At 38.6% G+C, this 21,513-nt stretch overlaps 2 protein-coding genes across 2 annotated transcripts in view; both read left to right on the forward strand.

The window, feature by feature from the left end:
* Positions 1–17,354, forward strand: part of BEAN1 (brain expressed associated with NEDD4 1) — a gene marked incomplete at its 5' end in the record, with an annotated part of 63,288 nt that extends 45,934 nt beyond the window's left edge. The window contains 2 exons of the mRNA XM_026856940.1: positions 91–232; positions 14,167–17,354. Coding sequence (XP_026712741.1) covers positions 91–232; positions 14,167–14,515 — 491 coding nt within the window. The remainder of the gene's footprint in view (positions 1–90; positions 233–14,166) is intronic.
* Positions 17,355–21,057: 3,703 nt separating this feature from the next.
* Positions 21,058–21,513, forward strand: part of LOC113484524 — a 4,401-nt gene continuing 3,945 nt past the window's right edge. The window contains exon 1 of the mRNA XM_026856941.1: positions 21,058–21,179. Coding sequence (XP_026712742.1) covers positions 21,058–21,179 — 122 coding nt within the window. The remainder of the gene's footprint in view (positions 21,180–21,513) is intronic.

Below are 21,513 nucleotides of genomic sequence, written 5' to 3' on the forward strand. Positions count from 1 at the left end.
GATTTATGGCAGTGCTATAAACAGTGATATTGTCTCAGAGAATCTACCATGGAGGAAAAGAACAGCAAGTATTAATTGCTTGTTTTCCAGCTCCAGATGGCTTCTCTTATGGTGGCTCTTTTGGAGAGCTGAGATCCACCTGCATGGAGGAGTTTCCCCCAGCTTTTGATTTTGGTTCCTATCTGGATACACTTTCTCAGGTCAACGTCATGTATCCTGATTCACCACCACGGTAAGCTCTTTTGTAAGATTCTGAGTGTTATAGTCTTGCGCTTGCAAAGCCTGTTAAAGAAAACTGCTAGACCTGTACCCACAACAAAAAAGCAGGTCACACAAACTCTAAATGCAGACAGACTTTGTTTAGTTTAACTCCAGGTTTTCCTTAGCGCAATATCTCTTTGTTAAAGAAACACATGCATACAGCCAATTCTTATTTACTAATATTCACATTAAAATTTGTTATATTGATGGCATATAATGAAACACAGGTGTAAGATTACTTATGAACATCTTTCTTTGACATAAGTGATTTTACAAGTCAAAGTTTCACTTCCAGGAGAAAAATATACACTTTTTTCAAGAATTTTCAGGTTACATTTATTAATGCCCTTGAGACTGTTCAGATCAGAGTAAACAGAAAAAAAACAAAGTGAATGGGTGGAAGGAAGAAGCACAAGAAACCTTTAAACCTTTCCATATTTTTCAGCAAGGCTCACTTATCAGCTTTCTTAACCCTGGTATTCTATCAGATAGCAGAACTGAAGAAAACATATCTTTCTGACACAGTAGTAATTGTACTTAACCTCTTAATTTAGGATAGGGAGAAAATTGTTTGGGATTGTTCATCTTACATCTGTGAAGGAGGACAACTACCATTTTAGCTGTTTAACCCAAACCTGATCTGGAGAGCCATAGTTGCCTGGATTGTATAAGCAACTTTGGAGAAGAGCATCCTCCAAATATCAGGAGAGGTATCAGCATCCTTCAAAGTGCCTGGGGAGGTAACATCACTAAAGAGGCTCTTTCCAAAGAGTTATTCCAGAAATTATATGGCAGCTCCTTCCACATTTGTGTGCCTGCATTCACAGGATACAAGAACAGCCATTACAAGTGACAAGAGTTGCACTTCAGGCCATCTCTATCTCCTCTTTGTGCCTCACGCACCTTGAGGTTAACAAATGAAGGAATTCAGTTACTCCCTCCAATGAACCAACAGAAATTGTTTTAAACAGAACATCACTTCAGGCTTTCTGTAGTGCTGTATCTTACAAACAGCAAATAATGGTTGAACAGCCATGCCCTCTTTTTTTTTTTTTTTTTTTTCCCTTTTCATCCTTTTAAGCAGACTCTGGTTTGAGTTAAACCAGTATCAGACCAGCCCTTTTCTGACTGCTTGTATACATACACAATATAGAGCATGTCAGTAGTACGAACATACAAAATATAAATCTTTGCTTTTTTATTCTATGCATGTTCTACAAGCAACCCTTTATGGATTACAAAGTCATACTATATAATAAATGGGCTTTTAGAGATGGTGTAAATATTTTAGCAGAGAGCTCACATGTGAAAAATTATTCTCAGCCTGGCATCTAAATTTGTAGAACTTCATATAAATCCACTTAAAAATTTAGACTGGTTTTTGGACCCACACCCACGAGTCTTTACTAATAAAAACCAGCCAGCTGACACCCAAGCAACAGCTTGAGTGAGCAGTTGGCCAGATTTCTGAGAACAAGCTCAGACTCCTGTGAATAATCTCTGAGAGCATATTTCTTTAGCAGACAGGTCTCCTAAGATTATACCAAAGGTTGCTTCCATTTCCCATTTGAAACAAGCCCAAAGAAGGATTTTCCACCCCTGTAGAGTTACCTGTTTGGAAGGAGAGACATGAGTGATACAGGATAGCACTAGATGATCTGTGCTTTCCTGTTAAAAAACAAAAACAAACAAAAAAATCCCCTCTCAAGCTACTTCTGTAGTAAGCCTGGCACAGGTTAACTATCTTGTGTCCTACATTGTTCTAAGAAACTATTCTGAGATGTCAGTCCTAGGATCAGAGAGACATAAAGGTGTCCAACCACTGCCTCCTCAAGAGTCCCTTCTGGGATGAGTGGACTGCATCCCTGAGGGGCCCATGATCTGACTCTGCATACACAAGGAAACACTGCTCATCCCAACGATTGCAGTTCTGCATCACAGATCAAAAGTAAAGATTATTGTTAATGGTTTTGCTTCTTTCTCACTGCTACCACAGTTAAATATTTATTTTAGAAAAAGTAGCTTTGGCAAATCATCAAAATCTTATTAAGCTTTATATCTTAGCAACACAACTTGGAGAAAACTTCAGGAAAAAGTAGAGCTTAGCAGATGGCTGAAAGCAAAGCTACGTAGAGAGACATTTAAACTTACTATTAATACATTATATAGTCCATTGTAACTTTCTGTTCAGAAAAGAACTGGTTGAGCAGCATTGTATGAATACACTGTATTATGTAAGAGCCTGAAAAATTTCTGTATAGCTATCTTTACACTCTCCTCCATGGCATAACACTAAACTGTATTTTTTCCAATTAGTAGAGCATGGAGATTATTTGGACTGATGGGTGCTAACAGCAGAAAAAACTGTCTGTCATACATGGCCTTAAAGCATAAACAAGACATGCTTGACCTTGTGCATTTAAAATATTAACTCACTGGGATCAATCTTGTTACATATGATAATGTTTTGAAGAGTAGGTTTACTGAAATATAGCACTGGTTAAAGTAATGCAATTCCTCCTTATACTTTATGCAGTGCAAGATGTAATTTAAAGCTAAACTAGCATGCCCAAAAGATAACAATGCAACTGCAGCATAAACAGAACAGAAATGAACAGCAACAAGGAAAGCAACTGCATTGGCAAATACCTCTGAACATATATTTGAAGTGGAAGAATTCAGCGAGTGAAAGCTAATCGTGTCCTACTGCCACAAGCAGACACCGAGCCATTAGCTTCAGTTAACCACATTGTTGTAACACAGCCTGCAAGAGGCACCAGCATTAGGTCACTGCATGCTGGGTGCTGCAGAGCTGAGTATTCTTGAACATACCAGTTTTGCTAAAACCATACTTTCTGAAACGATATTTGGCCAAGGGGGTGATTATAATCAGTCTAGAATGTTTTCATTAGATCTTACAGTTGGGCTTTAAACCATGAAATGAGTGGAAAAGGAATTTTAGGGGAAGGCTGATGAAACAAAGAGTTAAGCATACCCATTCCTATGGCTGAGGGAGAGCTAACTGTTCAGGGCTGCCCGCTCTCAACTATCCAGTTGGAAGTCCAATACAAAATACTGTTTATATAAAAACTTTAATGGGGAAATCAATTATGAAAAAATACCTTGGGATGTTAATAATTTAATTGCTTTGATATCTAAATCAGAAATTTCATTTGAGGCTCAATTTGATTATCACCATAGACACTTCCACTAACCACCTTCTTACATTAGATTTTACGTTAGATTTAGAGGAGTACCATGCACTGTTTTGACATTAGCCTGCCATAGTTGCAGGGTGGTTACAGAGAAGCTATTGGGTCAATTTGTCTTGACAGCCCAAAATATACAGTGCTCCTATCCATAAACATCCCTTTAGGATAATTAATGACTTTCTAATGAGTCTCAGATCTGTGTTAGCATCTGTCAGATTGATTTTACATGAGGTGTGGAAGGGAAATATAAAAACAAGATACAGTGAGTATGAACTAAGCATTTTCAAGATATTAGGGGTTTATATTTTGGAGCCTGTTTCTAACATACACAGATACTAGTAGCAGTGCTGGAAGTTAACTTAATGTTTCATAGTCTGTGTTACCAGAGATGACAAAGTATTTGTTTCTAAAAAACTTCAGTCATCTGAGAAAGATGATCCAGGTAATCTCGCAAAAATTCTAAAACACAGAATTCTTCTCCCCCCAAATTAGGAAACTTGAACAAATTCAACGAGGACAAAATACAGAATAATCTCCCTGCCACAGCTTAACTATCGTCATAGTAAATATGACTGAAAAAAAATACTGGAAAGCCTGTAAATCCAGTGTTTTCCTACTTGTTCAACATTCACTGTGAGGGTATGACTATAATCATCTAACTCAATTTTTAGTATCTTTAACTTCCAAAAAGAATCAAAGAAAAAAAACAAAAGTATTATTTGGAATTATATGGTAGGCAGCAGACCTTTAATCAAAACAGTCTTCGGGAGTTTGATCAAGATGGCTGTAATCATTTTACATATCCCAAACACATGCTGTTGACACTGTGTGGATAATACCTTTATAGATAGAAATCACGACCTCGTGCTCATGTTCACTGTGCCCAGAGATCATAGTAACACACACACTCATTGTGAGCTTTCCTAATTATCTCTTTATATGTATGTAATAAGAAAGCTGTTTAAAAGTAAACATGAGCTTATGTTTTAAACTGCTTGAAGTACAGTACCTATCAAGGACCGAGTAAATTAAAAATGATTGCATTTTCTGATGAGTCTCTAAAATCTTAACAGTGAGGAGATTTGAGGTTCCCTGGATGAAAAGAATTTTATCAACTTTTCACCTTTTGGCCAGAGGAAATGCATTTCACCCCACTCAACTAAAAGCTTTTCCACTCCTTAGTGATTGGATATTAATGGTATGTACAGAGCTTTAGGCAAGCAAGGTTATCACCTTTTTCATCTGTGACTCATGACTGTCTAATACAGAACATCATTGTGGAATAACTCTTCAGCGAGATGGAGGGATTTAGCTTCAGGAATGGTTTTAATGGAAGGCACAAAAGTCCTCTCTGTATTTCACATTGAAATGTGTCCTGCAGGGCACACTATGATAAAAGCCTGTTAGTCACCCATTATCCTGGTATTCACATTAGAACAAATTGGGGGCTTTTTTGCTTGTTTGTTTTAAGTCTGCTTGCTCTACCTCATCTGGTCATCTTGCCTAATCTGTATAGGATCGATTCTAGAGAAAATTGTCTTGCTTAGAATTGATAAACTGCAGTACTCTTAATGCCCATGTTCAGTCTGCATTGTTTAAATGGGCAAATACATTTTGAAATTATTTTAAAATGGCAAAAGGAAATGCATGTCTTAAAGACAGACCCTAATTTCCCTCTAAATATGAAAACCATAAAACCCCAAACTACTTAAGGTATTTTCTTTTCTAAGACACTTTTCTCCATCCCCCACTTCTGAAGAAGCAAGTTAGCCATCTCAGAGGGAAGAAGCCTTGAACCAGCTTCCTAGATTTTCTTGAAAGACAGAATTAGGCTTGCAGGAAACTAACACAGGAACCTGCTATGTTGTGCTGCATTCCTTTGCCAAGGCCTTTTCCTGCAAGCATGCAAGGCAAGTAGCTTTTGGCACATTACAACAACAGCTGGCAAAGCATGAGATGGACATTTGTGGTTATGTTCAGATCTCAATCCAGCACTGTCACTGAGATTTTCAGTCAGTAAAGTAAAAAATACCACTGGAAATATGACTAGTTTAAATCCACCAGAAATCATGACATGAGATAAAACTCTCAGTTCTTTCAACTCCAAATTCGGAGCAACTAGACCCTCAAAAGTCCCTCCCATCACATCCTAGTGCTATCCTTAATCAATATTGGATATAGAAACAAGTTAATTGCTTTTTTATTAGTTAGTTGCTCTCTGCTGAAGGGATTTTTACATGACACCTACATTTCACAGCCCATCTAGTGAGCACAGGTATATCGCCTTCGTGCCCAACATTAAGGCAGCCTTTGAGAGGTCAGAGTCTGCAAGTGAGATCCCAACAAGTATCTCTCTATATCCTATAGAGGGTATATCTCTAACCAAAGCCTTGCCCTGGTGAGGTTCTCAGCTGGTGTGAATGCCACCACACCAGTGGCAGCACCGTCAAGTTACATCTGCTGCATGGACAGGTTTTCCTTCAAGCTTCCTTCATCTGGCTGCTTTCTACTAACAGATCATCCTTCAGGAAGCCATTTTGGTTAGAGGAACATAGGCTTGAAAGGATCTTCTGCAGTTACCCAGTCACACCTCTGCTGCTGCAAGTAATAATTTTTAATAGAAATGTACTTATTCCATAACAGTTTGCAAGGATTTTTTGTCCCCATTATACTCATTCCAGAATACCTAAGGACAGACCTAATTCCTAATTATTATGGCAACCTTCTTCTTTCCAGATTAAATTTGTTTATAGCCATGTAATGATAGTTTCTTTTTGTGGTGTTTCAATTCCTCTTAAATACCCATACTTGCTTCTTGTATTTGTAGTCAAAAGTCTCACACCTCAGCCTGCAAGTTGTGAGGTAAGGCAGAAAGTTCTCTTAGCTTTCTGTCATCAGAAATATCTGTTGGGATGCTCTGTAGTCTGACCAGCCTTTCCCTACACCTGTCCCAGTTTCACTCTAGAAGTACTAACTATTGCTGCATATCAAAAAAACCCTGCTGCAGTAAAAGCAGAAAAACCTGACAAAGGAGAGGCATCAGGCAATTCTAACCAGAAATTGATTGTGCCACGTGGAACAATCACAACTTAAAGCTGTTAAGTCATTGATAACAGTACTGAAAAAAAGGAATATTTTTTGATTTCCCAGCAGTTAGAATTTCTGTTGCATACTGCAGCTAGCATTTCCTTCACCTGCTCAGAAATCATTCCTAAAATAATATGATCCTAAAACATGTCACATGGCAAACTTCATCTAATACTAGCAGGTCATAAGCATTCCTGCTGACATGCAAAAATTGGTATTGTTTAGAACCCTGTTTGTGCATTAAGAGATTATTTTAAAATAGTTTTGTCTTAACTGATTATTATTACTCAACCAGTGCGCAGTTTCCCTGTCATTTACTGTATAATGGTTACAGAAATCCAGAGACTAAACACTGCTTATGATCAAGTGATTCTTATATATAAAATTAATGCCAGGCTGAAATGTATTATATAAAATCTTCATCATAGAATGACTTGTTTTATATAAAACATTTATTTTATTTGTTTAAAGCTATACATTTATGTTGAAACTGTATTACGTAAGTTTCAAATGCTATGTTCTCATGAAAACATTGTTTTACATTTAATTTCATTTTTCATTCTGGAATATTTATTTATCAGAGTCACAATTTCCTTGATATTATCTTGACACATAGTGCAGAATAAAGATCCAGACTTCTAGTGCTTATTAACACAAATATTCCTATTGTAGTTGCAGGGAATGGGAAATTCCAGAAATAGCTATGAACAGAAAAAAGGCAGAAGATAAATTAATGCCAAGTTTCCTGTCTCTTCAAGGATTAAGTTACTTAAGCCTTAGATGTTTCCTTGAACAATACCTTGGGTTACATTTTTTACTATTTAAAAACATTAAAATAGAAAATAACAATGTTAGTTTTTGACAGTTACCTACTCCAAGATCAGGCAGGCACCTTGCAAGTGCATTCACCACACCTCTGGGAGCTTACAGGTCAATTAAGTTAGGAGATCAGCATCACTCTACAGCTAATAAAAAGAGAGAGGTTCCTCCAGGGTACCTCAAGAGAATCTCCCTCTTGTTTAAATACCTGCATTTCAAACATACGTGACAAAACATTCCCAGAAAATACTCCAGTGATTTTATGGTGCACTGGATCATTCCTTCAGGGCCCTGGCTTGGCTGACACCACGGGCTGTTATCTTTGGGTGTTACATGTTTGTTATTTTCCCCCTCACCCACTGTAATTTGGGATCAATCATAGTAAAAAACTCTCATGTAATATTATCCAGGCCTAGAGACAGATGGATTTTGGTTTCATGCAAACCGATTAACTAGGACTAAACTGCATAGGGCACGGTGCCACTTAACTACATTTGCTTATTCTTGCACTACCATTCTCCTAATTACTAGGCCCCAAGAGTTAGGGGTGTTTCTTTATTAAAAAAGAAAGATGTTTTGGCTCTTCATTCTAAGTCACTGTTCAGCAATTAAACTAAGTGAATGACTGAGACAATCAGTAACATTGAATGGATTGCTATTATATAAAAATATTAAACTGATGGTTAATAAATCACTGACAAAGCATGCAAAAGAAAAGTCATTAGTAAATGCACCTAGTATCTCAAATGGAAACCAACAGTATCAGAAATAAACCTAGAAAAATATCCTGTCTCACGATATATGTCTCTATACAAGCAGTTCCATCAAAAAATGATATATTTCCCTCATGGTAGTTACACATCATCAAAGGCTGTATGTATTCTAAGAAAAAACACCTCAAAGGAAACACTGACACATTTCCAAGCTGCTGTCCTACAAACCCAGCTGTTAGTAGATTGTGTGATCAGAGATAGTATCACCAGCAGAACTACTTACATAGTCCTCAAACACATCATTATTTTTTCCTTTGATCCTCCTTTTAGAGAGTTACAGCGTATTTGTTCTAATTTCAGTTTTTCTTTACTAGGTATCAACATCATACAAACATCCTTCGTGCTGTTTTCATGTCAGCACGTGTATTTTCTAGATGCAGTGATTCTGTTTACTTGCCATTATTAAAAGAAGACAGTAGGTCATCAGCAAAATGGAAACAATGTAACAGGAGCAATTTTAGTATAGTCATATAACAAATGAACAAAGTAAACAAAAAGACATCTATTTCACAAAGAATAATTCTTCATTCCCCAGATTTGCCTTTTTTTCCACTAGCTATTGTTTGGATCTTTAAAAATTCTGTAAGTAGAACCTTCTTTCCCCAGAGAGTAGGTCATAATTTATGAATGACAGCTAGTTAAATAAGCTCTTTTGGGTTTCCTTAGCAACAAACCTATCCTAATACTTATTGCAATGAGACCTGACAAATTCATGAAGTCATTTCCCCACCCCCCAACATTCTGAGTCAACAAGGTCAACTTGAAGAGCTGCTGTATTTTTTAAGCAACATTCTTCTCTTTGCAGATCACATTTACATGCGGTAAGATGATGTTAACAGACATCAGCCCTCCTTGCCTTTCTTAGTATAATTATCCCTTAAAAACTCAATAGCATAGTCTACAATAACAAAGAAGTTATTCTGACAAGAAACAAGGCCAAAAAAAAAAAAAAAGATGTAGACAACAGCACATTTCATGGTCAGTAACGTCCTCCTTCTCATGACTGCCTGTAAAATACACTGAACCTTAAGATAATACAATTTTAAAAAAATAAATGGATTAAAGTGTATTAACCACAAGTGCTGTAACCAAGGCTTTTTTCAGGACTGAAAAAGAGACGCATGATAATCACGAGATTCAGTGTAATGAGTTCCTGTGGTCCATTATTAGGTTACGGTAACATAATACTTTTCAAAAGCATTTGCTTTCTTGTCTATAAGGATCTTTCTGTGACTGCCATACTGAACTTCAAGCATCAGCTACTTTTTACATGTGTAATAACTTCACAGAACTGAATCTCTCAGATTAAACGTAACTTATTTTTTGCAAGAGACTAGCAAGTATTTCTGGTTTTCCACTTAAGTCATGCAAGCTCTATGCTCTTGCATTTTCAGTTGCAAAACATATATATATATATATATATATACACACAGATATATATGTAGGTGTCATTCCCTTAGCAGTTACTGAGGTTGCACTTTTATGATATGGCTAAGAAGTTCCACCTGTGAGCTGTGGTCTAAGATGTACCCACTTCCTCCATCTTTTATACTTCTGCTTCCCTTGTGTTGCATTGATGCCCATCTGACTTGAGCTTCCAACTCTGGTAGCTAGATGGGTAGAAATCCAGCGCAGAGAAAAAAATACACAGAAAAAAAAAAAAGAAAAACCAACAAAACAATCTAAAAAACCCACCCACCCACAAAACCAAACCACATGCACACAACCTTTTTGCCTGTTTAGCTCCAGATTGGGGATCGTGGTCGGGAGGAAGTAGTGCAAGGAAACAGTGGGAGTATGCAGCAGGGCAGGGACACTTCCTTTCAGTGACATGGACATTGGATCATGCTGAAACCACCACTTTACACATCGCAGCTGCCGCCTTCTCAGATTGAATCAACAGCATTAGTTAGCATAACTGAGTGACTTGCATGTAACAGCATAATTTTAATATTAGGAATCATCATTACTGATTGTTATAGATGCACTGGTTCTTTTTAGTGGTAGCTAACATTACATAGTACCTCAGCCCCTCTGGTATTGAGCTCTCCATACTAGCTGATGAGAAAGCAGTTCCTTCATTCTATTCTAGTTTGTGCAGTTTGCAAGTAAAAAGAAAGAAACCTAAAAGCTGTGTCAAAGATGCAGACCTCACACCTCACACTGCAGGACAACTCAGCAATACCATGCAATTCATTATTACACACCTCACTGCAGTAAAATGCAAGAATCCATTCACTTCTCAAACATGAAGCTTTATTTTAAGACGTTAAGTATTTAGTCCAGTATCACTCATATCAATACATGGTAATCAACTGCAAGAAATTATTGCTATTACAATTTTTTACAAGTAATCCTTTAAATCTTTTTTTTTTTTTTTTTAATTGGGTTCTCCATTTGATTTTCCAACCACCAACAATACATGGACAGTGGGTGCCTCTCAAACTGTGTGTTACTTCTTAAAATAGTTGCTTAGAATCCTCTAATTAAAAAAAAAGATCCAGCAAAGACTAGATGTATAAGTTTACATATTATGATCTCTTTGAAAGAGAGACTGCAAAATAAAATTCATGCTTGTAGCACTGATATCCATTAGTTATACTACAGGAATACCTCCATAACAGCACTCAAAGCAAAACCAAATTACCGAGGCTGTTAAACAGCAGAAGGAAAAACAAAACCTAAGAAAAACCAAAAAAAAACCCACAAAACATTTGGGAGCTAGGGAAGAAGATACAAAGTTAAAGTTGATTTTATGACCTTAATTCATCTCTCTTCTATCCTCAACAGAAAGTGATAGGAACCTTATCTGTAGCCTCCACTACATATCATAGTATCATAGCAATAGCTGCTTGCAATGTCAGCATTGCAAGCAAAGATACCATGTTTAGAAGATAATATGGGAAACTAAATATCAAGATCATAACTTGCTAATGAAGTACAATAAGTTATTTTTTTTAAAAAAAAAGCTATTTGAGTAATTTTTAGTTGCTTCCTTGGCCACAATGGTAGATGCAGCTGTGAAGGTGCCAAAAGTTATTTAATGTAAAATCTAGCATGTGTTCCTTACTGCTCTTACTTACAAATTTTAAAACGTGAACTTAATTGCCAAAAGGGGGGTGGAATATTACTTGCATTGGAGTTTGGAGAAAAATAATTGTTTTTCATCCATTATATATATATGAAGAAAAAGTGCCCTAACACTAATATATTGATATTTGGAACAAAACACTAAAATGCCAGGTCTTGTATACTGTAATCCAGTACCCATTTATCTTGATGCTTAAAAGTCTCCTTAACAACAGATCATTTTACTGCTTATCCTAAGAAGCATTTTAGTTCTACGGAGCTGAGCTACGGACCGTGAAAGATATTAAATTAAATCCAAGGGAAAGAAATGTAGATGATCAGAGAACAACAGTAAGTAGAGGGTTCATACTGTGCCCGTTTCTGCTTTAGGTCAGTGGCAGTTTTCCCTTGCATTGGGCCCAGGCCCAGAATCAGGACAGAGAAGCCTCTTCCCTTTTGTGTCTCAGCAAAAGGATTGAAAATTTTCCACCTTGAAACTCACACCACTGTGGGCTTCTCAAAACTGAAACTCTTTTACTATGGTAACAGGACCCAGTAGGTGCTCTTCATTAGCCTGATTAAGTCAGTCAAAATGTGTGGAAAGATTTTACATAAATTCACTGGGCTTTGGGTCAGCAAAATGTAAATTAGGTAAAGATGCAGCTCATAGTAAGTAATCCTGCAAAAAGTGGCTCTTCCTTTACACTCACTGAGTTCATGAAGTTCATGAGTTGGGGACATCAGGTCCTCGTTCTGACTGAGAACTAAGATCTTTTAAAAGAATACCAGGTATGCTTGAAAGCTTCAGTGGTCTTAGTAGAGGCTGAACTGAAATCTTTTCCACATGCTATACAAAACAATTCAACCTCTTATGGGCTAGGACTTGTTTCTGAAGTACTTACGTTCTGAAGATCCCTACTCAAGATCTTCAGAACACAGTTATGTTTTCATATACCATTCTTTCTGATGGGGAAATCAAAATTTTCTAAATTCAAATTTAAAACCATTCTCCTCATGAATATAATAATAAGATAAAAGGGAGCTAAAAATAAAACCACCTGTGAATATTTGAGTTATTTAGTAACCTAGTACTAAGATTTCACATTCTTACCTTTCCCTTCCCCAAAAAACATTTCCATCACCTGGACTGGAAAAAATACCATCAATATCATCAGTAGGGCTCTGGGGGAAAGGTATGAATGAGTGCAGTAGAACCAAGTCCTTCTCTAGGGCAGGGCCTCCATGGTTGATTGCAGTAGATTTGAACTCGCTCTAACCAATGCAAGCTGCCCTGCTGCAAGCCACCTACAATCAGGTTTATTAGCTTGGGTTTAGCCTGGCAGTAATGCAGTTACAGGGAGCAGAATGATGGCCTGAAGTCTACTGGGAAGACATATGCTGAATATCCTAAATTTCAGGAAACATCCCAGATCTTAATAGCTCTGTGGTTAGTGTGGTTGAGGAAATGGGTTCTTAATTTGTCTGGCTCCAGCAGAATTGGTTTTCGGGCTAACCGAGGAGGTGGAGGTTTTTACAGGAAACATTCTCTCCTTCAGAATTGGATTTAAAATGATCCTGCTAAACAAGGCAGCCACAAACAAAACAGGTCCAACATTTAGGATCATGTTACGACTCTTCCTCTCTTTTGCCTGTAGCCAGTGAACCAGGAAAACGGGACCTTCCTTAGACCACTAGACCTGGGCTGGTTTGATAGCAAAAGTGGAATCAGCTTTAGTTTGTGGACAAAGAGGTGATCACACTCCAGTAGTCAGACAGCAGACCACCCAGATAACAGACCAGATTCACCAGTTCTGGGCCACAATGCAATCTCTGCAGAGTCCTTCGGCTCAGAGGGCTGAGCAGTGCCTGCGCAGCACTATACACACGCACAGAGCCTGCTCATGTCCACTCCTGTCAGTTCCCATCCCCTTCCTGCAGCACAGAACATGAGAAAACACAAGCACAAAGACACACTGGTCTATCCAGGCTCATTATTTACTCCTCGTGGGCCTCCCAAGGCTGTGCAGTCCAAGCTCCAAGCCGGGGTGGCTTGTCTGCATTCACACCGGGACAGCAAGCACTGAGCACAGTAGTGGAGTAAGGAGGTGATGGCTTGCCCTGGCCTGGTGGCACAGACAGAGCTATAATGCCTGGACAGACCTGAGCTGGCTCCTCACAGAAGTACCACAAATCGGTCTGTCTGGCATTCCTCCTTTTTAGGAGGAGGTGGCAGGGAGTCTGCTGAGTCTCAGAATGGCCAGCATGAGTCTGTCAAGATCATTCATCACAGCTCTGCACCTCAGCAAGAAATCCTGCAGCCTCTGCCAGCACAGATCTGCAACCCAGACTACCCACTGCATGTAACTGCTGGCTGAGCACCAGAGACCTGGGAGTCAGGAGGACAGCATTTGATGTGATACTCTACTCTAGACTCCATCTAAAGCTCTCTATACCTTATTCAGAACTGTAAAATAGCGACACCACTTCCTTTTTTTTTCCCCAGCCATTTTCTAACTTCACTACTTACAAGCAGGAACGAACCCCCGCTGTGCTACACCTATGGCGACGGGTGCAGCGTGCACAGCTCTGTGTGAGCCAGCAGTTACTCCTGCTCCTGTGTAACCGCTGTAAGGAGCTGGGCTTATCCCCAGGTACTTCAGCTGAGCAGTGCTGCCACAGATGTTACTTTCATGCAGAAGGATGGGGTCTGAACTTTCACTGAGACCTCTGGGATTATCTTTAGGTATTCAGAGATGTGCTTTTAAGTATTATGCTCTCAAGTGTCTCACATGGCAGGGTAAGCAAGGATGTGGGCTGAGGAACAAAACAGCAGACGATCCTTTTCTTCTCACTTTAACCTGCCCCTGTTACGCTGAAAATAATGTACTGTGCCATTTTTTTTTTTCCACAGGAATCTAATGAAAAATTATTTCTTTCTTTTTCAGCTACGATGAATGCGTGGGGCCAGGAGCAACACAAATATATATTCCCACAGACGATCCCCCCCCATATTCTCTTACGGACCCTTGTGAAAGAAATGAAATATCAATAAACATTAGCCTGGAAGAGGAAGCAGCATCTGGGACTACAGGACAGGCTGCAAATTATGCAGTCAGGCTGCAGGACTTGGAGCAGCCTATTTCATCCATCTCTTTGTCATCTCTCACACTGGAGGCTGCTCCCCTGTATGAGACAGTGGTGTGTGAACAGAATATCCCCATCCCACTTGTTCCAATGGAAGTACTGAAAAATTCTTCCACTGACTATCAGAGCCTTCTGAACCAAATCATGTGAATAAGTGGCTCTCCCCTTCAATTCTTTTAAAGAACTCAAACCAACAAAAACATTTAAATGGAAGAATAAAACCTCTGAAAGTTTTACCTATTTTATATCTTTAAACAGGGATGCAATGGGATTTTTTTACAGTGAATTTTGAAAGTTTACCGACTTCTCTCTTTGTGCTTCAAAGTGTTCCATGACATCACACAGCATAGAAGAGCAGCAGTGACAAGCAGTGCATCTGACCTTTTTGAAGCGTTTCAAAACACATTGAAATCAGCGGCTCTTAATGTAGATACATGTTATCCAGTCAAGCTTACTTGTTGATTTTATGATACTTTGCATGTTTTAGAGCAGAAGGAAAAAGAAGAGCATTTTGTTGTCTTTGTAGGTGTCACTAGTACATTTCATTCAGTGTCTTGGCAACAAAGCATTTTTTAAATAATTCTTTGTCTAAATATATATTTCAGTAGACAGAGACAGAACACTGCCTGCAAAACATGACTGTCAGTACCATATAGGAGTAAAAGAAAAAGAGTAATACTTTGATAGTCACATTTTTCCTTTAGAAAGCCTGGCCAGTACCAGACTTTCCAGACCACTGCAAAGCCTGCTGTAAGTCTTCCTCAAAAGAAACCAGCAGCAAGCGATGGAGAGGTGGCAGTGGATCCCCAAAGACCAATTGGCTTTACCTATGGAAGCTGTACTACAGCTGTGTGCAGGCCTGGCAGCTGCATGCCCTTCCCGGGGACTTGCTCTAGCCAAAGGCAGGGCAGTGTCTGGAAGCCCAGAAGATGCTTCATGCCAGTTTCCAATCGTGATGGCATTTTCAGGCACTAACTGGTCTCTTTCTTCAGTAAAGAGCCTGTAGTGTCACAAAGGACCTTGACCTCTAGTGGTTGCATTAGTGTGATGTAAATAATAGATGCTGGACTTGGCATGCACAGTAACAGAGAACCTTACTTTGTGCAGAAACCTCTTTTATTAGGCATGATCCTTTTCACTGAAATTTTGCTACTCACAAATCTAGTCTGTGTTCATAGACCTGGACTTCTCACACGTTCATATGATAAATGCATACAAGTTGGAGATGCACACTAGCAGAAACAGCAGAGGTAAACTGAAGAGGTGAGAGTTTAATCTTGCATGGTACAGAAGCACCCTATCTCCACACAAGGACTAACCTACAGCTTCAACCAGTACTAGTTAGCAGTTAGTGGAGAGGGTCTTCTCCACTAAACCTCTTAGAGGTATTTTCACTGAAAAAAAAAAAAATTATGCTGATAAAATGGACTTCAGTTTACTACCCCCACTGAAAGTTATGTAAAAATGAGTATAGTAAATATATAACTCTGTTTAAAAGGAAGTATCATTCAAATTATTAAAATTGCACTTAGATTTTCTGTAAATACTAAATAATTTTCAACTGTAATCATCATTCAACACTCCAAAGATTGACACAATTATAATTAATACTTAGATGGGAAGTAATTATATGGTTCTTACTGCTGTATAAATTATACCATTACTGAGTCATATGCACATGATGAGATAAGGTAAGTATGTATTTTTTGCCAAGTAGATGAGAGTAAATATGTATTTTGCTAAAATAACAGAATTCTTTTGCAATTCAGCAAGATTTTCAATATTCTTGGTGTACTATACCCAAAACAACAAAATTTCACAATTGTGCATTACAGAACTGCTAGCAGGCACTGCCAGAATGTAGACTATATTTTACAGACAGATCTATTCCTCTGTATAAAGTACTAGTGTAAACAGTTTTGTGGTATGCAAAGTATCCTGCAATAAGAGGCACAAAACTAATAGATGATATGGGGCCAGAAATGAAAACCCCACATAGAAATGTACCAGTCAGTTTTATTGGCAGGAAAATAAAAAAGAAAGCACAGAGGTTTATTTATGCAGAATAGGACATGCTTTCATAGCTGTGTCTTCCTGCAGCTCTTGGAGACCTGCCTAGAACAGGGTAAGGCACCGGGACCAGACCCTGCTTACTTCAGTCTGCTATTGGGGAGGTGGAGGGGGAAGTCTAATAAATAGAAGGCAAATGTGATTTTTTTTTTTTTTCCCTGAAAGTGAGTCTTTCTCTTACCTATAACATGGCAAACCTGAAGTCTCTTCATATCTGCCAGGCAAGTCTCTACTCTTAAGTATCTGTAACAAGAGTTTCTGTGTATTTTTGGACATCCTTTCAACCTGCTTGGCTTTTAACCTGACAGGGATTCATGGCCTTCCACTAACTTTCTATCTGTGGTTTAAAAAAGTAAATTAAGTAGACCTCTGATGAAAAAGAGATTTGTATTTTACCTTATGATAGAAATGCATTACTAAGATTACAGAAAATAATCAAAGTCTTTCTTCATTTGATAAGAGTTACACATCCTTAGCATTGCAATCTGGATTGTGTGTAGCAGCATTACTTAAAAACAGCTGTCTACTCCCTCTTGTGGTATACTGCTTTATAAAGTCGAGACATCTAGTTATTACACTACACAGAGTTCACGGTGAGGGACCCTCCATCAGAATAATCCCAGCTTCTTTGTCACGCAGATATGGAAGCCAGCCAAAACACAGATGCATACTGTAGCATTTTTCTAAGTTACCACTAAATGCATAGGCCATGTCATTCATTATAAACAAGTATCTTTAAAAAAAAAACCAAACTGTGAATTCAAAGTAGAGTATGCTACATTCCGTGATATCACAATCACTTGCAAATGTGGCTTAGAATTTTCTGCTCATTAATCTTTTTAACTAGGTGACATTCAACAAAGTTGTCGGAAGAAAGCTTATAAATCCAACCCATATACCTCCGCAAACAGACAATACTCAAAGGTTATAGCTGTAAAGCTGCTCTAACAGCTTCCACTGCTACTACTGGAACACTGTTGACATTTCTTGTAATGATGCAATAAGAACACGTTTTCATTGCTTGGATCATATTTAAGATCCTGGATAAATCTCAGCAAAGTTGACAGAGTGTCTCCTGATGCTCCTCTTAAGAAATTCATATCCTCCTATCAGATTTTACCCTAAACTCTCCCATAATTTTAACACCAGTCCTAAAACAGGCTTAACACAGGCCTTTCATTTATTACATGGTTGACATCAGAAAGAAAAATGTTTGGACATGCTGTTTCTTGCTATGTGATAACAACACAGTCTGTAGTCATCTCTTTTGCTTTGATTTTTAGTATGCTGATGTTTACACAAAACTTTTAGTAAAGAACATACATGTATTCCATTTATCTCTGGTGCTTTTTATTGCATTGGTATCTCTTTAGGACTACCCACAGCCTTTAGCCTCCTGTTAATCAGGCAACTAAGCAACCGTTGACTAAGCAACATTGTGCTTCAGCCACTTACATTTGGATTTTACATTTGTCAGAGACCACATGAATAAGCAGCCATCGGAGCAGTCAGGTGTCTCCTGCTCAGGGGGACGAGTCAGTGTGTGCCCAGCAGGATCAGCCCAGCTGAGCAAGAGCAGGAAGGGGAGTCTGCAATACTGCTGCAGTGAAAACTGTTACCCTTGAAATACTCTCAGGCATTTCAAGAAGCATCAGAAACGCTCACAAACACATTTATAGGTACCTCTGAAAATCACTAAGGTCAGAAGATGAAAATGGCAATATACCACCAAGGAGAAAAAGGAAAACCCGGAAAATAACAGGCCAATCTTCCCAGAAATATTCAAGTAGAAATTTTTTTAGCAGAGCAAGGTGAGTAACAGCATATTTGCTGAACAGAAACCACATCAAGCCAATCTAATTGCTCAGTACAGTCTGACAAATCATTCCCCTCCTTAAGGGATGTCCTTTTATGTCTACATAATATTATAGCCACGGACTTCTGTATATTAAAATAATAACCATCATACAAGAGAGCATTTACTAATTGCTCAGTGTTAGTTTGAAAGAATGCATCAAGTGGAATCGCCTATGACCTAATGAAAATACCGAGCGTTGCTGGATTTCAGAGCTTTGAGAGAGAATGGACCTATTAAAATCAGCACATTACATTAGACTAGGAGAAGCAGGAGCATGTAGGAGAGCAGGCCTAGAATTTGTAGAGACAGAGAGAGAGCCTCGAAAGAACACAATGCAATTCAGTGAACCCAAATACAATTCCTGCACTTGAGAAATGTAGGTGCAAATTCACAAATACACAACACAGACTGCAGGAGAATGCCTGAGAATTAGACAAATACAAGCTAACTATAAGCCAGTAATGTCATACTACTAGGAAAAAAGAAAAACAAACAGCAGCAGCCTGGGAATATAAACAGCGCTCTTATTCCTGAAACATTCAAAATAGCTCTCACTACCGCTCTGTTAGGAAACTGAGTCCAGGCTGAGGCTCCAGAAGTCAAGCAGGCTGACAAACCTGATCACCTAGAGAAAATGAACAAGAAATTTAAAAGGCCTGGTTATTATTTTTCTTGGTTTTGCATGACAGAGAATTAGAAAGCTGTTCTCCACTGTCGTATGAGATATTAGAATTGAGGGGAAATGGAGAATCAATATTTTATAAGTTGTAGAGAAAGAAATATTCCACATGCTACCAGGAATGGAAAGGCCAAATTTCAGCCCTCTCTTTCTAGTGGAGCTTTCCACATCCTCTCTTTTATCACTGCCTCACAGTGTCTGATGCTGCTTTATGGCCTGGGAATTGGCAGTTGTACTTTTGTCACAATATTAGCAGCTCTCCAAATCTGAATGTTCTGCCAATACCCTCTGGGAAAAGAGGATTCTCTTAGCCCAGACCACATTAGTAACCCACTGAGAACTACAGGACTTCTAACGCTATACTGTTGTCACAGCAAAAAGCTTTCAGTGAAAATACTCCACCACAATTGTACCCAAGCACCTTCAGCTCTAGCTCCACTGAAATGATGTGCTACATGTGAAGCGGGAATTGCAGATAGATCAGAAACTGAATCCATGTTTTCTGAATCCCCAACAGCATCTTTAACAGTAAACAACTTCTCAGCTAGCAAAGTTCATATTCATTTCCCTTTTCCTCAGCTCACAGTAATGTATGCTTGAACACTGGCTACTGAACTGGTAAGTATATGATAAATCCACGCTGGATTTCAGACAGGTCCATATGCGTATATATTCTCACTTCCATTAAAGCAAGAAAAACTAACACGCAAAATAGCTTCCCTGTCCAGTAGAGGCCCAAAGTTAAATCTTTAAGGAACCTAGAAGCATCAATGGTGGTCTATTCATGTTTTGGGTCCAGTGCCTTGACTCTCTCATTTGTTCTCCTATCAATATTGTTTCAATAACCTTCCTTTGCGTAAATCAGCCCAACTGCAATGAAAAATAGAGTCGGGTATATAGCCTGATGCAATTCACCGAGTATCAGCATTGTGCCTTTTGAACTTCAGGGAAATAGCAACAGTTCACATGAACAGCTGGAAGTGGCTATTCTTTTCTACTGTATTCCTCTTCTCTCCTAGGACTAACGATCAGGCTTTTGCCTTGCTGTAGTCTTTAAAAAAAAAAAATAAAAAATCTTTCCAATAGATTCTGTCTTCTGTTACACTCCAAGTAAACCCAATACACTCACAATGGAGAGACTTTTTTAAAATTTCAATTCAAATGACAATGAAGCAGGGAAAGAACCCTGTAAAAATTAAGACTATTTTGCAAACAGCTTTGCCTCTAGCAGCATTTTATATTTGCGCAAGAGATTGAAATCAGTAATAAATAAAATTAATAAACCCAGAAAATAGCAAAAATCCTTTGAAAAACATTTCAAAGTCTCATTGAAGAAGGAGGAGCAAGATAGGAGACCTCATAGCTCTGAGAACTGCAATTGGACTTCTGGTCACCAGGGTCACTGCCCTGTTGGCAGTGATGGGATGGGTTCACACACAGACACCAGGGATGTGATTAAGCTTCCCCTTTAGAAAACAGACTTTTAAAGTATTAGCAAAACACAGAAAACAAATCCCATCCTTGGAGGCTGTACTAGAAAATTAATTCAGAGAACAACAATGCAGTGATAGCTAGACAGATGAGACAACTTGGTATTTACTATATTATGCAAATATGCTTTACTGAAAAGTGAAACACTCAAAAGAACCAGCAACAAAGCAAGACTCCCTGTATCATTCGACTAAAATGCATCAGGCTTTAACAAAATGCAGCTATTCTATAAGTTAACAAGAACCGCAAAGTTTGAAGAATACAATCCCAACCCCCATGGAAGTGGGTGTGAAGAAACCTGAAATCTAACCCTCTCCTTTGGGTCAATAAAGTTTTGCATATGGCGAGAAGAGAGCTGAGCTGCCTCCAGGGACCCTACTAAGAGCACATCCAAGCTTGTCTGTGTATGCATGCACATATGGTAGGGGAGGAAACTCAGACATTGCAGCAGATGGCCAGATGGCCTCATTTTAACATGTGGTGGTAGTATGGGGATTTGTCCCCCCTTCCCTCTTGGCTAGATCAGCAATTTTATATAGCAATTATCCATACACAAATTCTACAAAAGTATTTCCTAATGACATTTCACTTGGAATGACGATCAAAAGCATATGTTTTTGGAAAGCCCGCTTGCCTGGAAAGTCAGAAGGAAAACCAGTTTATTTGCAGCACCACACAGCCACTTTCCCCAAAGAAAGATATAAGACTGCGGTCAAGTAAGCCAAAGATTCCTCTCAATCCTGAGAAGCCATACATTCCCAGAGGTTAACAGTGAGATGGATATTCATTTTAAAATCTGTCATGTAATGAAGACAATCTTTAATAAGATGAGCCATTAAAAACCCATCAAGTCAAATTCACACTTGCAACAAGTCAAGTCAGTAGAGACACTGCTGAAGACACAAGCCCAGCTGGTCTACAACAAAAATTAAGGCCATGGGAGGCTGACGCTGGCACTAATTTATGAAATCACACAGGTGTGCAGCATCACAACAGCCATAGGAAGTGACTCTAAAACTCAGATTCCAAAAATCAAGATTAGCAAAACCA

The sequence above is a fragment of the Athene cunicularia genome (genome assembly GCF_003259725.1).
Source record: "Athene cunicularia isolate RWA chromosome 11 unlocalized genomic scaffold, athCun1 chr11_part1, whole genome shotgun sequence".
Classification (NCBI taxonomy): domain Eukaryota; kingdom Metazoa; phylum Chordata; class Aves; order Strigiformes; family Strigidae; genus Athene; species Athene cunicularia.